The sequence below is a fragment of the Falco biarmicus genome, chromosome Z (assembly GCF_023638135.1).
Source record: "Falco biarmicus isolate bFalBia1 chromosome Z, bFalBia1.pri, whole genome shotgun sequence".
Lineage (NCBI taxonomy): Eukaryota > Metazoa > Chordata > Aves > Falconiformes > Falconidae > Falco > Falco biarmicus.
The window spans coordinates 31,642,602-31,667,464 of record NC_079311.1 but is presented as its reverse complement, the minus strand read 5'-3'; the positions used below and the strand labels follow the sequence as shown (position 1 = coordinate 31,667,464).

The 24,863-nt window shown below is 38.4% G+C and overlaps 1 protein-coding gene across 2 annotated transcripts; it reads left to right on the top strand.

Annotated features, from left to right (window-relative positions):
- Positions 1-1,154: 1,154 nt before the first annotated feature.
- On the top strand, positions 1,155-23,194 carry LOC130143018 (S-adenosylmethionine synthase-like). Of its 2 annotated transcripts, XM_056325556.1 has the most exons (9): positions 1,155-1,266; positions 4,402-4,479; positions 8,572-8,694; positions 9,574-9,686; positions 10,318-10,461; positions 12,312-12,530; positions 14,040-14,222; positions 16,922-17,055; positions 20,550-23,194. In XM_056325556.1, the coding sequence occupies exons 1-9, from the start codon at positions 1,194-1,196 to the stop codon at positions 20,650-20,652; spliced, it is 1,170 nt and encodes a 389-aa protein (XP_056181531.1). In that variant the 5' UTR covers positions 1,155-1,193; the 3' UTR covers positions 20,653-23,194. The 2 variants fall into 2 exon arrangements, with proteins under 2 accessions (XP_056181531.1, XP_056181532.1); XM_056325557.1 differs by lacking the exons at positions 1,155-1,266; positions 4,402-4,479 and adding an exon at positions 6,212-6,314.
- The last annotated feature ends 1,669 nt before the right edge of the window (positions 23,195-24,863 follow it).

Below are 24,863 nucleotides of genomic sequence, written 5' to 3'. Positions count from 1 at the left end.
ACTTCTTTGCAGAATGAACACGCATCTCTTGTGAGAAGTTTGTTGGTGTCCTGGTAGGGGATGTGGTTTGCTTGTGATGGTCAGCTGTAAAGCCTTCAGTTGTAGCTGAAGTTGTACCTGATCTCTGTACCACTCTTGTTACTGTTTAACATGCTTAGTTTATGGAGCAACATTTTCAGAAACAACTACTGATTTAGAGAAGCTGAGCTCAACAGGATGTATTGCAGCAGTGTAGAGCTGCTCAGCAGAACAAGTGTTGTTATGACCAGATAACCTGTTGTCATTCCTAGGTAGCTTTGCAACACTGTGCTGTACTCAGGTGCTCCGGTGTGCTTGTTGCACTGCGTTCTGAAATAAGCCAAAGCAAACAATGCTTCCAAAGGGGCAGTGCCTCTTTTCTTAGTTTAGATACTTGAGTCCAGTTGTTTCCTGCTAGTATCTCTTCATCAAGGCAAACAGTGGGAGAAAAGGGGTCTGTAAAATGAATTGCGAGAGCCTGACCATTGACAAGTTTAAGATTTATTAAGCTAGGACATATATTTTAGTCTCAAAATCCAAGGTAACTTATCAACCCACTGTCTTCATAATTGTTTCTACAAGGTGTGCTGTTGGTTGCTCTGCAGCTCCTCACATAGCCACTGACACAAACAGAATTTGGGGGAAAGAGCACAGTTCACCACCTGGAGCTGTTAGGAACATTTGTCTCACATAGACATTTCTCCGCACAGTTCACTGCTGCAGCTGAGTACAATGTATAGATATTATACCTAGGAGAAAGTGTTATTTGACCTTACAAATTCAGATAAGATCTCTGTGCTGGGTTACTATCTTGAGTAGTTTGCACTTAGAAGAAACAGTAAGAATGGAGGCTTGGGGAAGTGTGTGAAAGTATTGAACTCTGGCTTAGCTGTGTTCACCTTTCACATCATGACAATGCTTCTGCAGAGTTTAGCGGGACCACTATTAACCAAACACAAAAGTCTTATGAAAGGAGTTTCTGTAGCAATGCATTGTAAAATCCACACAGAGCAGTCTTAATCTATTGAACTTCTGAGGAACAAACATGCAGAAGTGATTACCTCAGCTGTTTGCATAGATATTAACCTTTCCACGTCACCTTCTGCCTGTGCTTGTTCTGTAGCCCAGTTACTTTGGGTCTTTCTCATTTGCAGGCTTGCTGAAGGTACCAAGTCATGTCAATTCATACCTCAAAAAGGGAAAAACGTTTTCTTTTTACCTCAGAATCTGTTGCTGAAGGACATTCTGGTAAGTAAAAATGGTGACTGAATCTTTGCTTTTATTAATGTTTGCACTGAAGAATGGTATCTAATGAAAGTTCATTCATATCTCCTCCAAAAGAGGAAACGAAGGACCCGATTAGTTATTTTGAATAGACTTCAGATTAGTGTCTTGGTTTACTTGACAAGAATTTGTTTTGTTCAGAATGCAACATCATCTGGAACAGACAAAATTAAATCCTTGTTTGAGAGAAAAAAGCACGGAGAGGACTTCTACAGGTAGACTTGGAGCTGCCACATGTACTGGAATTACAATTTAATTTTTAATTCTGTAATGAAAAAATACTACTCTATGCATGTGTTTATTATAGGTGATCACTGAACTCTGAATGTCTGAAATGTTTGGAATACTAAGTATGGATTTTTGTCCAGCTGCATTTCAGATACAGCTGTAATACTGCTTATGCCTCTTTGCCATATTGCTCTCCCTACCACAAGTTTACCGGTGCTGTAGGCTGTACAAAGCCATTGTATTTTTCAGGTTTGGGACTGCACGACTGCTTCAGCTGTAATTGCTATTTATTAAATTTAGCTATTTTCCACACAGTTTTGTTTATACAAATACTTATCTAGAAGCTGTGTTAACTGATAGACGGGAGGAGGTTTGGACCTCCAGCACACATACTAGTAGCTCAAATTTACAGTAAAGGTAGCAACAGTTCCTTTTATGGTGGAACATTCAAATGGAGTGTTTTTTAATGTTAAGACTACCTCTTACCTTTTCCATAGTAGAAGGAAAGACAAAAGACCCAATAGTGAAAAATGAGTGTGGTGTCAAACACTGAAGGTTTGCAGCAGAGTTTTTCTTGTGTATCTGTGTTCTCAGGTTTCTTATTCGTTAGGTGGGAGTGGCACAGTGTGAGACCAGTTACATTATGCTGTGTGCCCAGCCCCTAGTGAACAGTCCCAACAGCTGCAAGACCACTGGAGCATGTAGCATCACATCTCGAACCGCTGCAACCACTTGTTTGCTACAAAACACTGTGCAGGATGTTGTAATGGTGCAAGTAACTGAAGGCAATAAAACTTACCAGTTTTTCCAGGTTACGCCTTTCCTGCTTGAGCATTGGACCTTCTGATGTGATTCAGGACTGTTTGCCTCTGGGTTGTTGACGAATTTAGCCCGATGACAGACTTTGGAACTTGACATTACTGATTCCATAGTTGATTGCACAAACGATTTCTGGGTCTGAAATTATGACCACATGATGTCTCTGTCTTTCATCTTACATCCTTGTGTCTTGAAACTGTGGTTAATTTTTGTCAGTGAAGGTACCATACAACTTTAGTAACTGACCAGGATTCTGATTCTCTTAAGTAATATGCTAGCAAGAAATTTCAGTAAGATAGGGCTTGAGCTGAGGATCAGTGCAGCACAAATAGCTGAAGACAGGCTTTACAGCTATCAAGTTGGCTTTTTTGTGTGTTTTCTTTTGATGTTTTTCAAGCCTCTAATTTGTTTCATTTACTTTGCAAGTACTTATAAAATGCAGAGTTAAATGTTTTCAGCTTGTTTGGGGAAAGCACTAGAAATAAAACATAAAGCTATGGAAATTGCTGCTTCAGATTGTGAAAATTATGCCAGTGAAGGAGAGAGCTGTGCACCTCCATAAGCAAATCTCATGCTGACACTGAGATCACTGTAGCCTGTGTGAATAAAAGGGGCACATATATTTTTAGCACTACTGCTTTGCTTTTAGCCTGTTTTTAGTTTGTATTTGCGTGAGATAGCATTGATGGCACTATGGCTGATCCATTCAAAGCTACAGGCTAGCATGTTTCACTTCACTTTTACATTGTGCTGGAAAATACTACTCTACAGTTTCATACTAAAATGCAGTTTTCACTTACACTTTGCATTGAATTACACATCCTTTGGGGTACAGAATAACTCAACTCTTACCTAATAATTTCATTCTAATGTTTGTTTGCTTCCAGACCAGATTATCTTTAAAAGTAAGTAAGTAGTTTAAACTGGACATTCACTTATGCTTCTTCATCAACTTCCTCTTCGGACCCTCAAGAGAAGTTATTTTAGATTGGCAATTAATGGATAATTACATAGGCTGTTTAAAGCAATATAGGCACCTGGATCATTGATACAGTGTTGTAAATCCAGCTGTGTAGTTGTGTGGCTGAACATATTTTGGTTACCTTTTTTTGTAATAATGGTGGGTGAAAATTAGTTCACATGTCTTATGTTTGATCTGCAGATGCCTTTCAAACCTGTACTTTTGAATAAATAATCTGAATTGCTTTTACCTGGTTCAGTTACCCTGATGGGAGAAAGAAACTCAATTTGTCCCCTAAATTGTTCATTAACTTTTAACAAACCAAATGTGTTTGACATACTCAGGTCTTACTTGGACAGTAAGTCACAGGTGCTAAAGACAGAATAGGTATAATTTTTTTCTCCAGTGCTTTTGTCCTAAAAAAAAAAAAAAGACCAAACCTCAGATATATAACTGGAAACTTATAAGTGGCCAATGCTTGTCTGTGAGATAATATTTGCAGATGCTTTTCTAAATTCAGTTGAGCCAAATAGTTGTGGGTAATTGCAGCAGTGGCTTAAATCTAATGCAGCTGTTTATAGGGCAAACAATGCTTCTTGGCATCCAAAAAAGAGATCTTAGAGGTCCCCACTGGTGTACTGAAGGGATAAACACTGCCTTAAGCACAGACCTCTGACAGTTAAAAGATGTAGATCAAAATAGGCAATTCACACAGAAAATGCAATACAAGGTTAAAATAAAGAGGGGAAGAATGCAAAACCCCTACAGAAAGTTCTTAGCTTAAATACTTCTTCCAGAGTTACTACTTGTATCTTCTATTCCCATAAAACTAATATTTCAAGATGCCCTCACAGGCCTTTTTCATTGTTCCCCCACGTGGGAGGCTGCTGGCCTGTGCAGATGACAGTAAAATATCAGAGGAGTGAAAACAGGGTAAAACACACCTTTCAGAATATACATTGCTAAAGTTGCCTCTTGGCAGATGGTCTATAAACAGAAGTCTCTTACCCACTGGAAATTAAATTTTATTGAGAAATCACTTTTTTGTTTTCATCACAGAAAGAAATGTCTCTCTTATTTTTGTCTTCCAGATAAGATGTGTGATCAGATAAGTGATGCTGTTCTAGACGCTCATCTCAGTATTGATCCAGATGCCAAGGTTGCCTGTGGTGAGTACAACACAAATAGAAAAACAGATTGATGAAGTACAACAACTGATCCATGTTGATATATATCCTGTGATCCAAAAATTTTTTCAGGAGCTGACTGGCAGTCAACACTTCTACAGTCAGTCAAGAGGCCAGCTCTGGCACACTGACTGAGAGGAGAAGAGAAGGCAGGAAAAAAGCTGCAAAAAATAAGCAGAACAGAGGAAATACACAGTACTCCAATACAAATTAAAAATGCTGACATGTAAGAAATAGATGAGAAAAAAACAGCTGTATCAGGGAAAGCAATGGTTGACAGAGCTAATGATAATGAGGAATCTCATAAAATTAAGGAAAAAAAGAACTGAGGAAAGATGTATGTCAAGATATATTTCTTCACAGAGTGAGTAAAAGCTGTTAATAAAACTCAAAATTCAGAAATGCTAAATAGATATTTACCATGCCTTTACAGTAGCAGAGTGATGCCCTTGGTTCACAGGAAAGTAAGTGCACAGTGGTTTAAATTTTATTGTGATTTAAGTGTGATTCTGATCAAAGTGGCTTGCCTTGTTCATGGGACTTTATATTATGACTACCCTTTATGCTGCATGGATGTCACTATCAACATAACCTCTTCCAGAGGCTAAGAACATATCATCAAATTGGAATGATCTGGGTTGTCAAAGGCAAATGAACACAGAAAGGGAATATGTCTAAAGAGCTCTTTGAATGCAGTCATTTTTTTCTTAGAACAAGCCATCAAGGCTGTAGTTTCATCTCAGAGGACTAGCTGCATCCCACAAATACAGTGATCTAATATGATGCATCATCTGAAAAATTTCATGTGATCCTTGATGCGTAGATGTGAGCATTGAGGAGGCATGGGGGAGACGGTTTAGCTTTATGTGTTAGACTTGATGAAGCATGGATTTCAGTACTGCAAACAGTTATTCTTCCAAAACTGCTAAAAAGCTAGAGATGGTAGCATCGAAATGCTGCAAAAATGACAAGGACTGAAACATATGTCATAAGAAATGTGAGAAAAATGATCACTTTGTCTTACCAAAAAAGAAGACTGAGATGTGACATGATTACATAGATAAATTCTGTGTAATCTGTAGGGTAACGTATCAAAAATGCTGACTGGAGTCAGAGAACTTGAGTATAACATTAAAGTGTAAGTCTGGAAAAGATAAATTGGCTAAGCAGACACAGTTTGCTAAAAAAAAAATAGTGGACTGGAGAACAGAAAGCAATTATGGCACTGAATACAGGGTTTACCAGGTGAAAAACAGAATTTCTGTTAAGTTGTACAGGCCTTGCCTCAAAGTTTCAGAAAAAATCTCAAAGCATTGTGTAAGTAGCAAGTCACTGTAACACTGTATTTTACAAAGCTATGAAATGTAGTTTATAAAGATGTTTAAACTAGGTTATCTATACCAGTAAGAAAATGTGTCTGTGGTTCTATGAGTTTTGTTTGCTGTGGATAACTGGCTAGCTGAAAAAGTTCACATAAACATAGTCCAGCTGGCTGGACAACAATGCACATCCCTCTCAGCTTACCTGAAGTAAAGCAAAAATACACTATCCTTGGCTGTTCTTGTTACACAGTAACAGGAAGATCGCGGTGGGAAAAGAATGTTACAGGTGGGAACCGATAACTACAGAAGAGAAACTAGGGGCGGGCTTGGTATTTAGGCAACTAACCAATAATGAGCTTAACTTTTGTAATACGTATGAGCTAATTGTAACGAGGCATAAAAGGTGACTGTAAGGGACAATAAATGAAGTCTGCTGATCACTCATATTGAGTGACTGTGTCTTCCCTCCGTCGCGACAGTTTGCTGCTTGGACTTGTGAGTATCAACAACTTTTGCATGCAATGTTCTGAATTATTACACTGGCGCTACCTCATTTCAGCAGACCAGAGCTGGTGTCTGTGCTGCCAACAAACTAGGTAGCAGTAAAATCAAGCAAGAAAACACTGGCTGCAAATAGCATAAAGCAGAAGCAAAAAGAATTATTTTACTTCCTCTCTGATTAAGTGAAGCCAAATGCTTTCTTAAAAAAAAAATCCTTCCCAGTGTGCCCAACAAATGAGAGTCAAGAGAAAAAAATAACTAACCATAAATCAAGACAGTACAAAAGAGAAGGTGGCAGTTTCTAACTACTAATGGTGTCCAAAATATTCTTTCTGGGGGACTTAAACATGTAAGAAGTCACCCCCCAGTGAAAAGCCCAAAACTTTATACAGTAACTTTCTCTTGGATAGAGCAGGTGGGGGTGTTGCTTGGGCTCACTTGTAAGTTGCAGCTGTAGTGCAGCTACTGAGATGTATTTTCTTTTGGTTGGATTGACTTTCAGTCAGGATGGAAAGCAATGAAAGGTAGGAAAATGAATCTATCTTACCCTGTTACTAAGAAAAGATCATCATGCCATGAAGTGTATCACCATCAAGCTTTGCCTGGTTGTAAGAGGCCAGGGAGAGTTTCTAGGGACTGTTGGTGCTGATTGCAGCCTTGTTCTTCCATCTTTTTAAGGCCCAGTTCCCCTACTTTGTGTTCTTCCAGAGAGGCTTCCCCTTTTTATAATAACCAGCATCTTGTAATGACCACCCAGCACAGGATTCACAGCACCATACATGTCTCGCACACATAGGTGGTCTGTAGCAGACAGGAAGAGCACTGCTCATCATTAGAGCAGGGACACAAGACTGAGTATGAAAATAATGGTACCAGGACACCCTGCACTGTAGTGGTATCGCTGCTGGCGTTGATATGCTGTATATATTTAGGACTATGATATTATTATGTACTCTCACTGTGTCCACAGTGCAATTCAGGCATGCCAGTTAGGATGTAGCTTAACAGTTAAGTCTAGACTAATTGCCCCTACAGACAGAGAACATTTCCCTGTGCTAAATTCTCAACTGCTTGTCTAGATTATCTAAGCTAAGCTGCCAGTTAAATCTTGTTTGATGATCTTTACGTGATGCTACAGTCTGTAGTTGTGCAATTTTATAGCATATTCCTACCTTAATCTTGAAATCAAATAAAATTCAAATGAGATGGTGACTGGATGATGGAAGTGATGGATGAAATTTAGTGTAGGCTAATATGCAAGGGGGAAGGGAGCAATCTAATCCCCATGTATAGAAAGTAAGTCTGCAGTTCACTGCAAACATTCAGAAGAGAGATTTTGGGGTTGTAATAGACATACATTTCTGTGAAAAGAATTGGTGTTCAGTAGTAGTAAAAGCCAAAGCTGACTATTAGGGCTTGCTGAGAAAGGAATAAGCAGTGCAGCTGAGAACATCATTAAGTCATATAAATCCATGGTTGCCTGTCTTGAGTACTGTGTGCAATCTGTTTCTCTTTCCCCATCCCACAAAAGGCTATAGTAAGATTATATGTCAAGAGTATCAAATACGATCATAGCCTTATAGTGTCATAGCCTAGGCCTTCTCAGTCTGGAAAAGAGGATTGAATGGGTTATGAAATAGAGCTATACAGTTGTAGGTTGTGTTACTGTGATGAATTTTTAAAGATTATTTTCTCTATGTTTTTACATAAAATGGAAAAGTTTAGAAGCCAGGTGGATGCTTGAAAGGAGCAATGAGATAAAATATGAAATGACTCTGCATAGAATTTGTAATGAAGTTGCATATCTTCTTGCTCCAGGATCCTGTAGATGCTAAAAGTTTTTGTTGTTGCCAAGGGCAACTGGCCAAATTACTGTAACAAAAATCTATTACTGGTAATGCCCTCTATTATAAAATTATGTCCATTTAGCTTTAGGAAGACCCTGAGCTGAAATCATAGGGAGACCAGGGAAGTGTTTGAAGAAATAGCACTATATACTTGACCTGGTCTTAGAGATGTTTGCTGCTGTCCTGGAGATAGGATAATTTGGTAAGATGGATCCCCCACCCCCTGCAAGCATTTTAACGTTCATATCAGCTGAAGAGCGGTTGCACACAGACCTGTGTATAGATAGTAAGGCTTTACACTGTTTCCCCTATACCTAATCCTTTGTTATAGCACCATCTTCTGGATCTCTCTGTGTAAGTGTAAACAGTGGTGAAAAGTTTCATGTTTCATCTTTTTTCTGCAGAGTGTTTAGCAAAAACTGGAATGATTTTGCTTTGTGGAGAGATCACATCCAAGGCTATAGTAGATTACCAACAAATTGTAAGAGAGACTATTAAGAGGATAGGGTATGATGACTCTTCCAAAGGTGAGTAGTGAGATCTTTCATGTGTTCAGTCTTGGGTCTGTTCTGCATGTGACCAAAGCTGTGGTTTTATGATCTTATGGAAAATAAAATGACATGTGTATCTAGGCCTAGGAGGAAACTGCACGGGTGTTGATATGCATTTTTCAGTGCCTGGTACTGATGAAGCTATTTTAAGGTGGCATACTTAGAAAAGACTTATTCTTGAAAGTGCCAGGTTGCTCTTGCTCTTCTGATGCAGGAGAACTGATGGTTGCACAAGTGTCAGAAGGTGGTTACGTCTTCAGGTTTGTACAGTGAAAGCATTAACGCTGATGTTCCTTGTCTCTGGGGTGCATAAGCATATGACAGTTGAAGTTCACACCCAAGTGAATTCTTTATTTATTCTTAACATATTATCCAAAGTAGCTTCCTTTCAGCAGTTGAACCCCTTAGATGACTATTCCCCTTCAGTCTTCCTTTTTCATGCACGATATATATAGCTTTTCTCTAAACCTACTGAACTCTAGAACCTACAAGAAAAACTGAATACCAGTGGCCAGTAACATTTTCTACGCTCCTCTCCCAGCTTAAATACGTAAATATTTTCAACTCTAGCCATCATAAGCAGTGTAACAAGCTTTGGTGGGGCAGCTTGTAGGATTACACATATCCTCTCGGTTTCAAGAGCTCAAGTTTGAACCAATACCACTAACTTGCCCACATCCTGAGACAATTATATAAATGTGCTGATTGTCTGCTTCTATTAGCAACAAAAAATGTAGTTTAGGAGGCTTAGAGTTTTAAAAGTTTTAGCCAACTAGATAATTCCTAAAAGCTGCTCCAGCGATTTGTGAACTCTCAAGAATATATGACCTAATTTTACAAAATTCCCTTCACTAGGACTGGACTACAAGACTTGCACAGTTTTAGTGTCCTTAGAACAGCAGTGTAAAGAGATCAAGCATGCTGTCTGCCATGGCAAGACCGATGATGACATTGGAGCAGGTGATCAGGTAATGGTGCTTAATTAACTTACTCAAATTTAGTTTATGTGCAAGCAATTGGAACTGCATTGGACCAGAGCCTTTCCTTAAAAGCTATCGTGCAAAATGTAAAAATTAGCAGCTAAACACCGTGCACTCTCTTAATCACCCAAAGTGCAAAAAGAGTAACATAGGATTCACTATTTTTCAGTGAAAGTGGCTTTTCCTATATCCAGCGGCCTTGCGGGACAGAGCTACAATTAAGCTTTTTATCATGTTCTGGTCTTTCAAGTCCTTTGGGTAGCCTGGTTTCACCTCTTAGGCATCAAATGCTGTGTTATTTTAGTTGTCATGTGTAGGGAGAAGTCTGAGCAGTCTTTATGAGCTATATGTTTATTAAGCCTTTGCAGTGGATTCTTATGGATGCTTAAGGCAGAGTCGTTCTTGGGAACCAGACCCTGCTGTGGCTCTGATTCTTGTGCATGCAGATACATAAACGTTATTTCAGGCTGGTTATATGTCAAAGTGTAGTCACTCTGCTTGTTACTGTGGTTTCTTTCTAGGTTTTGGGTGGTTTTAAAGTACTATGTGGCAAAGACAGGTGCAGAAATGGAAAGAGAACACAGAAATGAGTGGCTTATTTCCCTGTTTTTCAATGCAGGGTTTGATGTTTGGCTATGCCACCGATGAAACTGAGGAATGTATGCCCTTAACAGTCCTCCTGGCACACAAATTGGCTGCAAGGATAAAGACTTTGGAACGAAATGGAACATGGCCCTGGGTTAGACCAGATGGGAAAACACAGGTTTGTAATACAGATGCATAAACCATAAGGGTGAGAAACAATAGAAATCATTTACCCTGTCGGCTAGCAAATCAGAACTGATGTTTGTCAAAAATGGTGATGTCATATTCAAGGTGGTGTGAGTTTCATAAGGTACATTTGTAGGCAGCACACATGGTTTGTTTAAACTGTTCTATCAGTCTTTTAGCAGGTTTCTTCAAATAACTCTTGTATTTTGCTTCTTTTACTCTGGAGATTAAGAAAATTAACAAACTACTGATAATCAGATGGGTTTTATCTGAGTAAATATCGTAATTCCAGAAGCATGGACTGGGATATTGCTTTGGTTTCCCAGTCAGAACTGTTATTGATTCAGCCTCAAATGATCAGTAGTCACAGCCACTGACATCTGTGTTGCAGAGCTGAGTGGATGAGTCACTGAGCCTACTGTAAGATTGATGCACCTTGGCAGTCTCAAAGGCAGTAAATTCTCTGTCTTCCAGGCTGTGAAATCTGCAGGAGAGAAAATGCATACATGTGGCATTTCCAAGACAGCAAGTGTTTAAAATAGTCCTAATTTATGTTGTTTAGTGAGGAAGAACCACATTGATTTATACTGCTGCTGTTGTTGCAGTGCAGCATGGATTGTGTCCCTAGCTTTTGTCAGCAGTGCATAGAACATGTGAATACATCAATTTCTGTGTGATGTATCTAGCCAAGCATTTTTTAAGGGTAGCAAAGTAGAAAGGCCTTCTTAGTCTGTAAGAAAACCTATACCAAGGATGGAGCAATGCCTGCATATATTTGCATGTACATAAAAGCTTTGCAGTAGGTAGCGAAGAATACACCCTATCATATTATAATCAACAGCTGCTCATTTTAGCAGGGTCCCCCAAAAGTTATTTGGGCTTTACTTTTGTTGTTCACTATTTAAAGTTATGTTAACAAGCCAAACCATGAATGCTTTTAAATCTGCCAGTAAAATCTTAGGCTTCTGCGGCTTTCTTGTTGTTATTTTGCTTCTCTGTAATGATACATGTTGTCGCGGATAATACCAGCTGGAAACTAAGTACCATGCAGCCGCTTGCTCACTCCTCCCCGCCCCCTCCATCGGGATGGGAAGTATATTTGGAAAAAAGATGAAAACTTGTGGGTTGAGATAAGAAGAATTTAATAACTGAAATAAAATAATGTATAATAATAACGACAACAATTGTCATGAAAAGGATAGAGCAGGAGAGAGGAATAAAAAAGGACAAAAACCCCAAGTGATGCACAACATAACTGCTTACCACCCACTGACCAATGCCCAGCCAGTCCCTGAGCAGTGACCTGTGGGCCCTGGCTACCCCCCACCCCCTAGTTTATATACTGAGCATGATGTTCTATGGTATGGAATATCCCTTTGGCTAGTTTGGGTCAGACGTGCTAGCTATGCTCCCTCCTGGCTTCTTGTGCAGCTGCTCACTCGCAGAGCATGGGAAATGGAAAAGTCTTTGATTTTAAGTAAGAATTACTTAGCAACAGCTAAAACACCAGTGCATTACCAACATTATTCTCATACTAAATCGAAAACACAGCGTTGTACCAGCTACTAAGAAGAAAGCTAACTCAATCACATCCAAAACCAGGACACGTGTAATATCCTTTAGTTAATTCTTTTGGTAGTGGTACTTTAGTACTTCTGGTTTGAGTGGTTGTTTTTTTTTTCTTTACAGTGATTTTAAGCACTAGCATCAATCCATCAATTTTCATCCCATTTCACTTCATCTATTTGTTTTTTGCTGCAGAAAGTAACTGTGAGGTGCATTTTAAGTTTTCAAACATGCTCTTGGCCTTCAGTGTTCACCGTCCTTTTTTCTTCTCTTTAGGTCACAATGGAATACAAGGAGAGTAATGGTGCAGTGGAGCCCATCCGAGTGCACACACTTGTTATTTCAGTTCATCATGCCCCAGACATACCTCTACAACAAATACAGAAGGAGCTAATGGAGAAAGTTGTTAAAGAAGTAATTCCACAGAAGTATCTTGATGAGGGCACAATTTATCATCTCCTTCCAAGTGAAAAGTTTATAGAAGGTGGTCCTAAGGTATGGTACTTTGAAAGAAGATAGCTTATACAGAGCCTATACAGACTTGGATTCTACTTTGCCGCTTATACAGAGCCTATACAGACTTGGATTCTACTTTGCCACATGCTTCTAAACATTCTCTTGAACAGAAGTGCAAAAACCTGGTATACCTTTAAGAATAAGGGTTAAGAATAAGAAAGGGGTTGTTTTGTTTTGTTTCAAGGAAGCTTCAATCATTTCTATTGGATTTTTCCTAATGGACAGCTGGCATTTAAACTGAAGCTGTACCTGCTTGGACAGCCAAATGTAAAGATTCTTGATTTTTCTCTTTCTCCCAGAAAATATTTTAAATTACCAAAAGCCAGCCCTTAAGTTATATGCTAAAAAGCCTGAATGAAGTGTTTCTTCACTTTCACAGTAAAAATCAAAACAAGAAATAACAACAGATCTGATTTTCTACATTGAAATTAGTCAGAAAACTGAACAAATTTCAAGGGAGGCCTTAATGGGCTAAGTCTCAATAGTCATTAGAATTTGACATGTATTCTGCTTTCCAGGTACTGGTACTATGTAAGCAGGTCATTGCTGTGAAATTGTAAAAAGTTTTGTTTCACAAAACTGTCTAGTTTTGTATAAAGACTTCAGTGAAGGATTAAAACTACAAGGTGTGCTTATGATCACACTAGGATGATGTAAAGATACTGCTTTCATTGTGAAATAAATGTCAGCTTTACTCCCATATTACTTATTCGGGGATTTTAAATTAGTGGCTTAATGCAGTTTATCCTCTTTCAGGATGGAGTTTCTCAACACCCTGGAGTTCATTTATCAGCTTGCAGTCAGCAGCTTTGCTAATCTGGCAGAAAGGCAGTAATTCTCTGCTGGTTGAACAAGTTGGATCAGTTTATCATGTTGCAGGCAGACAAAAGTCCATGCAAAAGGGTGGGTTCCATTATCAGGGAGGCACAGGCAGGGAGGAAGAAGAAAGAAGAGTAGTACCAAATGGCCCTTGTGCCACTAGTGAAGGCTTAGGTGAATGCAGCTAGAATTTCTTAGTACTCTCATGCTGGTAGCACTAAACTGCATCTCTATAAGCCCCCACTTCCCAGTTAGTATGTGTATCCAAGTGAAGCTTGTTAACCTTTTAGGTTACACGTGATCTGTTTTTCAGGAAGGCTTTTGTCTAAATTCTTGGCCTCCATCAAGTGTCACTGAATGGAGTCATTGGCCGGTAATCCAGAGACAGTACTTCATGATCGGTGATTTGAAGGCAGCACACATTGTGTGATCTTTACAGTTGTGCCATATTCTTAGCAGTCTTCAGAAGTGACTGCAGCACAGACACCTTAGTATGTCTGAAAAATACTTCAGTCACGTAGACCTCATTCATTATGTGAATGTAGCATGTGAAGGTGAACAATGAGTCGTATCTATGGCAAATACAAAACAAAACTGTACCCGATAACCTAGTGTGGGATTGGGTAAACTGTTGTGTCTCATGAATATATTCACTTGTTTGTCCTGTAGAGTGATGCTGGACTGACTGGCAGGAAGATCATTGTTGATACCTATGGAGGCTGGGGAGCCCATGGTGGAGGTGCGTTCTCTGGAAAAGATCCCTCCAAAGTTGATCGTTCTGCAGCATATGCAGCTCGCTGGATTGCAAAATCTCTGGTGAAAGCTGGTCTCTGTAAAAGAGTATTAATCCAGGTAAAAGCAACCATGAAAGTAATATACCATAACAGAAATTCTGTCTCATGTGTGGTTACCCTGTCAGAATCTGTACTGCCACCACAGCCCTGCTCCAGTTTCAGAAAAGCATTCCTCATACTAGAATGGGGCTCCAGGAAGTTCCTCTTGGGGGTGTGTTATTAAGGGGTCCTATGAGGGAAGCCAAAGACACAGGGCAGGACAGTCCTCACAAGGATTTTGTTCTCAGTAGTATTCTTTCTCCAGCTCTTGTTGGTATCCCTGGTCCAGGTACATCTTTGCATCATCCTTGCTTTTACTTCCAGTAACTCCAGTGATCCTCTGCACACACATGCATGCCAAGCAGCCCAACCTGGGCTGCAGAGCATGTTACAGACAGCTATGCTAGCAGTGTCTGGATGTAGTTGTACAACTTGCTGTACTATGTGGTCATGCTAGTTGTAACTTAACCATTTTAAGATGTATTTGAAAATACCTAAAAGTTAAAATGAGTGCTCTGCTGTGTGTTCCTAGTATAGTACTACAGTGTGAGGTGTGACTAAAAGCAAAATTCAATTGTTTTTAAGTTTAAAACAAGAACAATTATCATCAGTCTTACATGTTCAGAAGAAATACTCTTCCTTCCTTGTGCACGAATTTTTGGGACTACTAAATCTAAGAAGCTGAAAGAGGTGTTTTATTGACCCCTGGACAGTTTCACCATTAAACATGAACCCAAGTGGATGCTAAACAATTGAGGTTTATCAAGGGAGTCTGCAATACTAGTTTATACACATACTTATTCTAAGTAGCTGCTATGTAATAACTTTATCCTAATATAACAAATTACTACAGTAAAAAGCAGCAGTGATCTGGCTGATGTTTTGCTGCAGCAGTGTGTTTAAAACCTTTTATTTTCTCCATGGACCAGAGAGGCCCACTGGATGTGGTTATGATCAATGACATTGTATCCAGACATCCCAATTAGGAACAAGGGCTCTTGCTTTAGATGTTGTGCATGCGTTCAATAGCTGATTAAAATTATAGTTTTGAATTAGTCAAGGAAAGGGGAGATTGTGAATAAGCCAAGCACAAATAGTGATGGTTAGCAAATTGTTGATAATTTTTTTCTCTGAATGGACAGAAGATAAACTTCTGACTTCTTGGTATGCACACTTTGAGCACATTTCGCATTTTTGAGCATACACATCACTGTCTTAATTCTTGAGTTAGTTGGGAATGTTGTACTTCCAGTAATTCCCAGAGGTTCTCCTTAATACCTGAACCTGACTCTAGATGGGGCAAGATTGATTTTGTTAACAGCAAACTATGGAGATGTCAGATACTAGTAAAGAAGGTGAGATGGGGGAGGAGAGAGGAGGATGGGAAAGCAGAAAAGCAAATGTCCTGTGAAGTCATTGAAGGCTGGATTAAAGATTAAGAAAAGGAAAAAAGGTCTCTAGTGGAAATGCAAATGTGTTTTCAAACCATTAGTGTCTGTGTGTTATAGTAAGGTCTTGCCAGCCTCCACTGAGGCTGACAGTTGAGCTGGCTCTGCTATGGATATTGTTTCCATGCTAACCACCTTTTCATACTGAAAGGGCAAAATGGATAATGGAGGGAACTGCAGACTAATTAGCTGTATATTACCACAAATACCATGTACGCTTTATTTAGTGTGATATAGAACTGTCATCTTATTGGTTAATGAAAAACAGACTTAGCTCAATCTCAGAATTAGCTAAGGGGAAGATAGTCGTGATTAGGGCAGTTTTTAACAATAATCAGTTCTTGGTTACTAAGAAGTATATAGGTAGAACTGAGCCATTGGACTATTACTAATTGAAATCTGTAGGAAGCAAACACAACGAGGAAGACCAGTTAAAGCAACAGAAAGGTTTGTGTTGCTAAGTGATATTCAAGCAAAACATATTTTCATCCAAATACACTACGACGGAAGAAAATGAAGTGCATGTTGGCCTATACTGCAGCAGGGCTGTGTTTTTGGAGGGGGGCTGAATGATAAAACCAAATATATTTCAGGAGAACCTGTCAGTGCTATGCTGTTCAGTGCTGTGGTGAAAAGAAACTAATGTGTTTCTTCTGTCAGAAGGGAACTATAGAGTGCCTCTGTCTTCCTTTGTATGAGGTGAAATTACAACAAATATTTCCTGGGTTACTTTGTCTACTTCTGATAACTGTGTTTGTAAAAGTAGGTGGAAATACTGAATGAAGTTCAAGGGAGTACATGGAAATAACTCACTCTGGGAAAACAAGTCTGAGAGTGCTTTAGGAACATGGAGCTTTCCCTCATCTTGTCCTACATGATCTTTCCTCAGCCAAAAAAAAAACCCAAACCAACCCCAGAAATACTTGTAGATCTCAGAGTCTCCAGTCTCAAATGCATGAAATCCTTGTGGGCTAGTTGAGGCTGAAGGACGCAGAATGGTAGTGTCTGAGGATGATTAGAAAGTGCCCCTTCTGCTTTTAAGGAATGTCACTTAGGTTTGATATTTGCCTAGGCTGAGTATTCTCTGAGGAAAACAGATAATTTTCTAACATAAAAGACAAATACCCAAAACGTATCTCCTAGCTTTCTTTATGCAGAAAAGATGTATATAAAATCTTCCTGATACATAAAATAAGCTTTTCGTTTCTTTTAAGCAAAATGTAGGAAGGACTGGTTTAACTGTGTTTGGGTTGTATGCCTGTTTCTACAGCTGTCATATGCTATTGGTCTGAGTCATCCTCTTGCGATCTCAGTGTTTCATTACGGAACGTCAGACAGATCTGAAGAAGAATTGCTTGAGATTGTGCAGAAAAACTTTGATCTACGCCTTGGAGCTATCATAAGGTTTGTGTGTTATTAGTATTTGCTGAAGAGAATAATTTTTAATGCTGTCTTTAACAGTTTAATGTTAGAGTTTCTGGCTCCTAACTTCACAAAATTCACCTTCATCATAAATCTATAATTGCCGTCATTTCTGCTCTTCCCTCACCCATGCACCCAGTACAACATACAAGGGTCAATTCATAAATTTGGTCACAAGATGTACTGAATAAGTAAGACTGGTCTAAACCACACCATGTTATATCTCCCAGTAGCCCTGGTAGTGTGCTGCATTGCAGCTCATTAGCCAGATGGTAATGTGCTTGGTAAAGTAGAATTAGAATTTAACATTAAATGTAGTTAGGTTTTCCAGTCTCTTTACAGGATATGTAAGGCTCCTAATCCCTGCCTTATCTGGAAGGCACCAGAAATACTGGGTCTTCCTTTTGCCCAGAGAAGCTGTGGATGCCCCATCCCTGGGAGTGTTGGAGGCCAGGCTGGATGGAGCTTTGAGCAACCTGGTCCAGTGGAAGGTGTCCCTGCGCATGGCAGGGGGGTTGGAACTAGATGGTCTTTAAGGTCCCTTCCAACCCAAACCATTCTGTGATTCTTTGAAAGGAGTACCGGTGTAAGTATGGTCTCCTGCCTTTGATCTTTAGGTGGCAACAACTTGTGAGACACCTGCCACAAGACAGAAAGGTTCTGGTGCTCTCATTTCACAAGCAAGCCCATTGAAATGAGTGGGATGTTATGTGCTGTAATCTTTCCTTGCTCACACACAGAATTTGAGTGTCACGGTACCACAATCCTGGCAGTATGGTGTTCCATTGGCCATTAGCCCAGAAGAGAAAAGAACACTATTAAGTGACTAGCTTCTTCATTAGGTGTTAAGTGTAATCTACCTTCTGCATCAGAAAAGCTGAACACTGAGAGCCTGTCTCTGGTCATCATGCAGTCTTGTGCAGCCTGTTTGAAGGCGACTAAACTTAATTAAAAGGAATCTGAGTTTCTCAAATGCTCTTTTAAGATTTGGCAAGCCATTGAATTATTGTATTCACTTAAAAACCAGAACAAGAATAAAAATCCCACTATGAGATGGGCTGTCTTGAAGTGAAAATTCAGTTGTATTCAAAAGTGTCATTGAGGCTACCATGCAGTCAGAGAGGACAAGAAAAATCAAACCTACTTACATTGCCTCTTGCAGCAAATCCAGCTATATTCCTTTATGGAATATTGCTGGACCCAAAAAAGCAGGTCTTTTAGACAAACATCATCCTTAGACATAAAAAAGCATGGGAATTACCCTTTTCTTTGAGAGAAGAAAAGGCTAGAGGACAGAAGCAGATCAGCACCTGCCCCTACCAGCAGTTACCCACCTATATTTCAGGGAGCTGTAATTTGACCCTCATATTTTTCCTTCTTCTTCTCCCTTTTGTGACTCATATGATTCCTTATGTGTACTTTTAGGAGGTAGAGCTTCTTGCCTATTTGTAGTACAGCTTCCTAAGACCTAATGGTACAGGCTCATCTTCTCAGTCCTGAAAAACTTTTGAACCTCTTGGATGATTTTTACCAAACTTTACAGGCTGAACTTCTTGGAAGTTCCATGAATTTGGAACTAATGGAGAGAAACACTATCTCTGTCCACTCTTAATGGAGCAGCCATACTATGAGTTCACCCCTTATTCAACTCTGTGAAATTAACATCGGAGCTTAAGCCTGAGACAGATAACAGCAAGAATCTGACTACATGCACAGAGGAGTCACTTGGTCAGTTTGAGCAACGCAGGTTTTAAAACCTCTGTTCTAAATGCTAAAACATACATGTTAGCTATCTCATTATTTGAGGAAAATTCTTTTAATGATTCACTTCTCTCTTAAATCTAGAGCTGTTAATATCATTCTAGTCTCTATATTCCAAAGGAAACTTGAGCATATTTAACTCTGAGGGGAGAAATGTCAACTTTTCAGTGAATAGGAAGTCTCTTTTGTCCGTTGAAAAATGTAAGACATTTCTGACAAGCTCTGTCAACATTTCTCTGGTGTAGCCAGCCTTTTGCACTCCTTTGTATAATGTTTCCTGAACATACACACTGAGAATAGAGTGGACTTATTTTCAATAGTATGACATAAGGCAAGGCATTATGGCAACCTCTGTGGCTAAGTAATGTTTTCCAAGTGTTATAAGTTCACAAGTATAATCAAAACTCTTCTTTGCATTTGTCATTATGGCAGTTCAACACCATGAGAAATTTGTGTGGTGTTTCCCAGACACACTCCTCAATTTGGTGCGCTCAGAAATGCTTCATTTTTAAACTATGTCATCATAGCCCTGGAAGTGGTAGGGCAGTAAGAAGGGAAGAAAGCAGGTGAAAACATGAACATTGTTTAGAAAATATTTCCTTGTTAAACATTACCTCATTTAAACTCCTGTAAATGGTGCTGGCTATCTATTCTAATCAACTATGCACCAAAGTACTTCATGATGTCTTAATTTTCATTTAGTCAGCACTCACATTTTGATGGCTTCTGTGTTATGGTCAAGCACAAATGATTGTAGTAGCCCTTGGAACACATGATCATGTTGGAACAAAATATTACTTGAAACAAGACTAAGCTGCTGTACATCATAAATGACTCCATAAGTGTGAGAATGTGTAATCTCTTCACTGTCTGAAATGTGTTCATTATCCTGTTAGTATTTGTGCTTCTTTCCTCGCTTTACCATTTCTCCACCAATTTTCTCTCCAGCAGTTTATGATATGAATCATCTGTTTTAAATGTGCTTTCAAAGGTAATTAAACAACATAATACCAAATAGAAGAAAGCTCAAGCAGAAAAAAAGTGTTTCAGGCCTTTCAAGAAATGAAGAGAAACTTCTGTGTAGATACTTGCGCCTAATCATTTAGCACAGCTGCATTCTGCTATATTGTGCAGGCCAAAAAGCAATAAACATGACTTGCATCTTCATTATTTATCTAGTAATAATCAGCGTTAAGCCCTATTCTAAACAGTGAATTTGTGCATCTGTATGAGCCGTTAACCCTCCACAGTTACTCAGTCTACTAAATCATCTTTGGCTGCTTCTTTTGAGATTGCTGTTGTCTTTCTGGCACAGTAGTATTAGAAAATATTCTATATTACACTTGCAATAACAGGAAACACATTGATGCTTGGATGCTTGCACAGATATAGTTTAACTTTATTCCAATTGTAATGCTTCTGCTTTGTAAGGCTTATAAAACCTAACTGCATACTTTTGATACATTTGCATGTATGATACATTTGAAGAAAGCTGACTGTTTCTAGTCACCTTAAAATTGAAACCATCAGCTCTTACCTTTCCTTAAACCAACCATTACCTTTCCTGCTGTAAATCTGAGTGACTGGGAAAGGGAACAACTCCTAAGTTTTATCGTCTTTCTTCTGATGATCCCTCTCATGTGTCTAATTCTTAGTATATGTTGGAGTTAAGTGTAAGACTTGGTTGTTTTGGGTTTTTTTTTCTTTCCATTAAGGGAGCTGGATTTGAAGAAGCCAATCTATCAAAAAACAGCATGCTATGGGCACTTTGGGAGAGAAGAATTTACATGGGAAATACCCAAAAAGCTTGTGTATTAAGCTTTTCAGAATGTGTTATGTAATAGACAGGTGGTTTAATAATCAGGTAAAATTTCAAGCTGTTTAAGGAAAGACTATCTACTCTTTTTTAAATGACATTCTAATTATCTGAGCCAACTTCCACAACTACAGCGTTAATTATGGTCCTTCTAGTCCAAGCAAATCAGTCAAAATACCCATTTTGGAACACTGTTCATTGTAACCCCAAATATACTTAGCTACGAGATAGTGTTGTCTGTTTGCTTTTAACTTTACAGTTTTGTAGGCATATCTGTGAAAAATAATCAACTGTTATGTTGCAAATCTTTTACTAATTTATAGTTACTCCTTTGCAAACTGAAATTGTCTATGTCTGCGTGAATTGCAATTGGCTGTATAAAGTTTCAATTAAGTTTCATTTGGCCACTTCTAAAATGTAAAACAATTTGTAAAAAAAACATGTAGGATATTACCTTCCTTTGACTTCTCTGACTGAAAGCACTATATATATATATATATATATAGAATTCAAAATCATTTAGCTTCTCTTCAAGGACTAGAGAGCATGAAAAGGCTTGTATACAGAAAGTAGCAATTCTGGCAAGCAAATTTATCATAAAATTTTGAAGTATAACAATGTTAAACGCTGTAACTGCATTACTTAGCTGCAATTACTCAATATCAGGGAATTTTAATAGACAAACAATATGGCTACTCTGTCCTCAATAAGGGAAAAATACAGGCTTCAGGGGTAAGTCTGATCAAATGGAAGTAGTTGAATATAGCATTAGTCTTGAGCAAGTTTTAAAAAGCTGCTTCCTTTCACGTAAAGACTGATTGATCCACTGCTCCTTTGACAGACCCGAGCTGAAATGAAGTAATTGTACAGCTGTACCTGCACCTTTTGTGGCCTGGTACAGTTAACCCAACAGTGGTCTGCAGTCAGTCTTGTGACCTACAAAAAAGGTGCTTTTTTGCTTCCATAAGAAAACCAAATTTGTTCCTGGAATAAAAGCTGAAATTCTTTTGTGGGCTTTTTTTGAGTTTTTTATTTAATGAAAACTTGTTTTTATCATAGGATCCTGGACACTTGTCTTTGCCTGAAACTAATCCAGTTTAATATGCATATGGCCATGTAGGTGTAAAATATGTCTTTAAACTTCATTAAAATTTGTTCAAACTGGTATTGTCTAGGAAATAGTAATGTAACTTGCTAAAAATTTTTAAATGCTTTTAGTAATACAGGGGTACAATATTTAATTGGCAAGAGATTGCAGAGATCACTATATAGTAAACTGACTATAATGACCTTCTGAAAGAGATTTCGCTAAATGGGCATGTAGTCTCAATTTTACTAGCTGTTCAATTAGAGCTAGTATGAATTTTACTGTCATGATGCTTCACACTTCCAGAATTGAATAGTGCTTTGGTAAGAAGCTGTGATGCTTTGTTTCTCACAGGATAAGACCATTTTGATAATGAAAAAGTCTCTTATTAAATTCAACAAGGAAATTATTTGTTCAATGGAGGTGTCTTTTAATCACTGCTTATTGTGAAAAAGAAAAAGCAGAGCTTAGGCTTTTCTGTTAGAAAGCTGGAGCCTACAGGAGCCGAATTGGACCACGGTGAGTTTCAGACAGTAAGAACACATTTCTGTTACACTTCTTTCACCTTGCTCTCTGGTTTCCTATAAAAGACTTGAGGTCAAAGTGACAGAGCTTTTCTTTAAGGAGTTGGATAGTCCCTGTCTCCAGACTACAAACCTTTCTTTCCCTTTGTTGTTGATTTGTGTTTCAAAGTAGCCAGGAGCATGTTTTGCTGATTGACTGGATACCAAGCGAAAATGAACTCTAAAACAAATATAAGAATAAATGCAGTTTAATGTATTACAGTATAATAAAGGAAAATATGCAATATGATAAAATGAAACAGTTATTATACACAATATGATAAGAGAGCAATAGGAGTGAAGCATCAAACCATTACTGCAAAGTGTTACAAAGAAAAGGATGCATCACCGATTACCACCTTAATAACATCACCCAGGCCCACACCTCAGCTGTGAAGCCATGTTGCAGCTGGTGCCAGGAGTCTTCCTGTAACTGGGAAATTCCTATGCAGTGCATCCAACCTGTACATGAGGCTTCTGGCCCAGTCCTGGGGCTTGCCTGCCTTTGTACTCAGTGGAAAACAAAAACAACTTTTTATAAGTTATAATTAACAAAAATAACAAAAAAACCTTTTAAGTTATGCTAAGTGCAGATGTGTACTATCTCATGATTCACAAGGTTCAAACATGCCAGGGATGTTGGCCAGAGCGGCATGCAGTATTTATTGTCTGGATGTTCCTGCTTATATCTTGCTTGTTCAGGGGCCTCAGGACAAACCCTACCTGCCCATTAAAGTTGTCCTTGAGCTTCTGAGCTCCCTGTCCAAGTTAAACAATTCCAAATGAAATACAAAGACTTTTTCATAATCAGTAATTGATTTAATACATTTTCACCACATTTGGTCCTTTGATTATTGCTCATGAAAAACATAGAATAAAGGTATCATCATAGGATCTTGTGTTATCTTACAAATTTTATATCGTATATGAAAATTCCACAATGTTAACAATGTAATAGAAATAAAAATTGCAATTATAGGATGAAGTAAAATATTTAACACTTCAGTTGCAGAAGGTGAATATCCAATAACTATATCCCACCAGTGACGGGCAGTTTCATGCTCTATTTGATGCCCAAAATTGACTAGCTGTTGACCCACTATCACAGTCTGTATTTGACTATCAGTCAAGGTTTTATTTCTTGTAGCCAAATGTTTCCTCATGTGTTCAGTGTCCTTCAAAATGTGCTTTAAAGGTTCCAAAGATATACTCGATTTACTTTGGGGTAAGATATCAGGATGCTAGTACAAAGTTACTTGTTGCTCTCGATCTAGGATAAAAGTGAGGATTCTCCCTTTCCAATATAAATGAGTCACATTTTCTAAACAGCCTGAAAAGGGAGTGGTCAAATGGTAGAGAACACCAGCTGCAGAAGAGACCCCGAACCACAGTTTGGAACAGCTATGTTATACAACCAATCTCCAGAGATCCTGTATACAAATTTTAGCAAGTTTTCTAATAACTAGTGAATTAATTTTATTTAGTGTAGCTTATTTGCCCTATGTAAAATTTTTCCAAAGAACAGAAAAAGACACACGTCTTGTTTGAAACAAGCAGAGAAAAGCTACCTCTGCTAAATTTGTAGTGTCTAGTCCGAAGTCAGAGATAAAACTATTGCTCCATAAAATCAGTGATTATTTTTTAATGATTGGCATGTTTTACCATTCTTATTCTAGAAATTAATCACTTAAATTGGAACCTCAAAAAATGAAAAAGGGTTCCCAAATCAGGCATAAGCATTAAGATGGCAGTTATTGCTGACAGTTTAGCTAAACTGTAATGTAGCCTACATACAGGGATCAATCAAAATATTTGTATTTCCAAATGTTGCAACTGTTGCTTTATTAAACTTGCTATTTTAATACGAAATGAACAGGCCCTTCTTTGAAATATGTGGTTACAATATGTTGTAAAAATCACCCAAAGTACAGTAGCTCATAATCTGTTTAAGAAAAAAAAAATTGTAACTGCACATCAGAAGAACACAATTGTTTATGAATTGTGTTTTGCAACTTCATCCAAAGTAGCAGGCTGCACAGATATTCAGTTAATACAATAAAGCCACATGAATGAAAAATCTATTACACAAAATTACTTGGGTGTAACATGTAGAGGTAGTGGCTGTTCTAGAATTTTTTTTTTTCAAATAGTTTATTTGGATGCGTGCTTTCAAAAGCTGATGATTCTTACTGGATGGTGTGAGGCAAAATTAAACCCAAATCTTTCAAAAGGGCATGGTTTCACATAAACCTAGACTAGCGAATTAAGGAAGAAAATGACTGAAACGGAAATGTCATCTTGGTTCTGAAAGTGACGTTCCCATCTTCCTGGCAACAGAAGGGAGGAAGGGTCTCAGCATGCAAAATGAGGACACTAAATAAGACAGGTCAAACCTGTTCTGTGTGCTTTGTGACAGGATTAGCTTTGTGACACATGCTTTCAAAGTACATCACAAGAGCAGCTGCATTAAAAAATACAAACCTTGGAGATGTATTTAATCTTCCTTCCAAGATGTACTTCTGAAAAAGATTTTCAGCTGTGCTGAACCTAATAAAGCCTATTT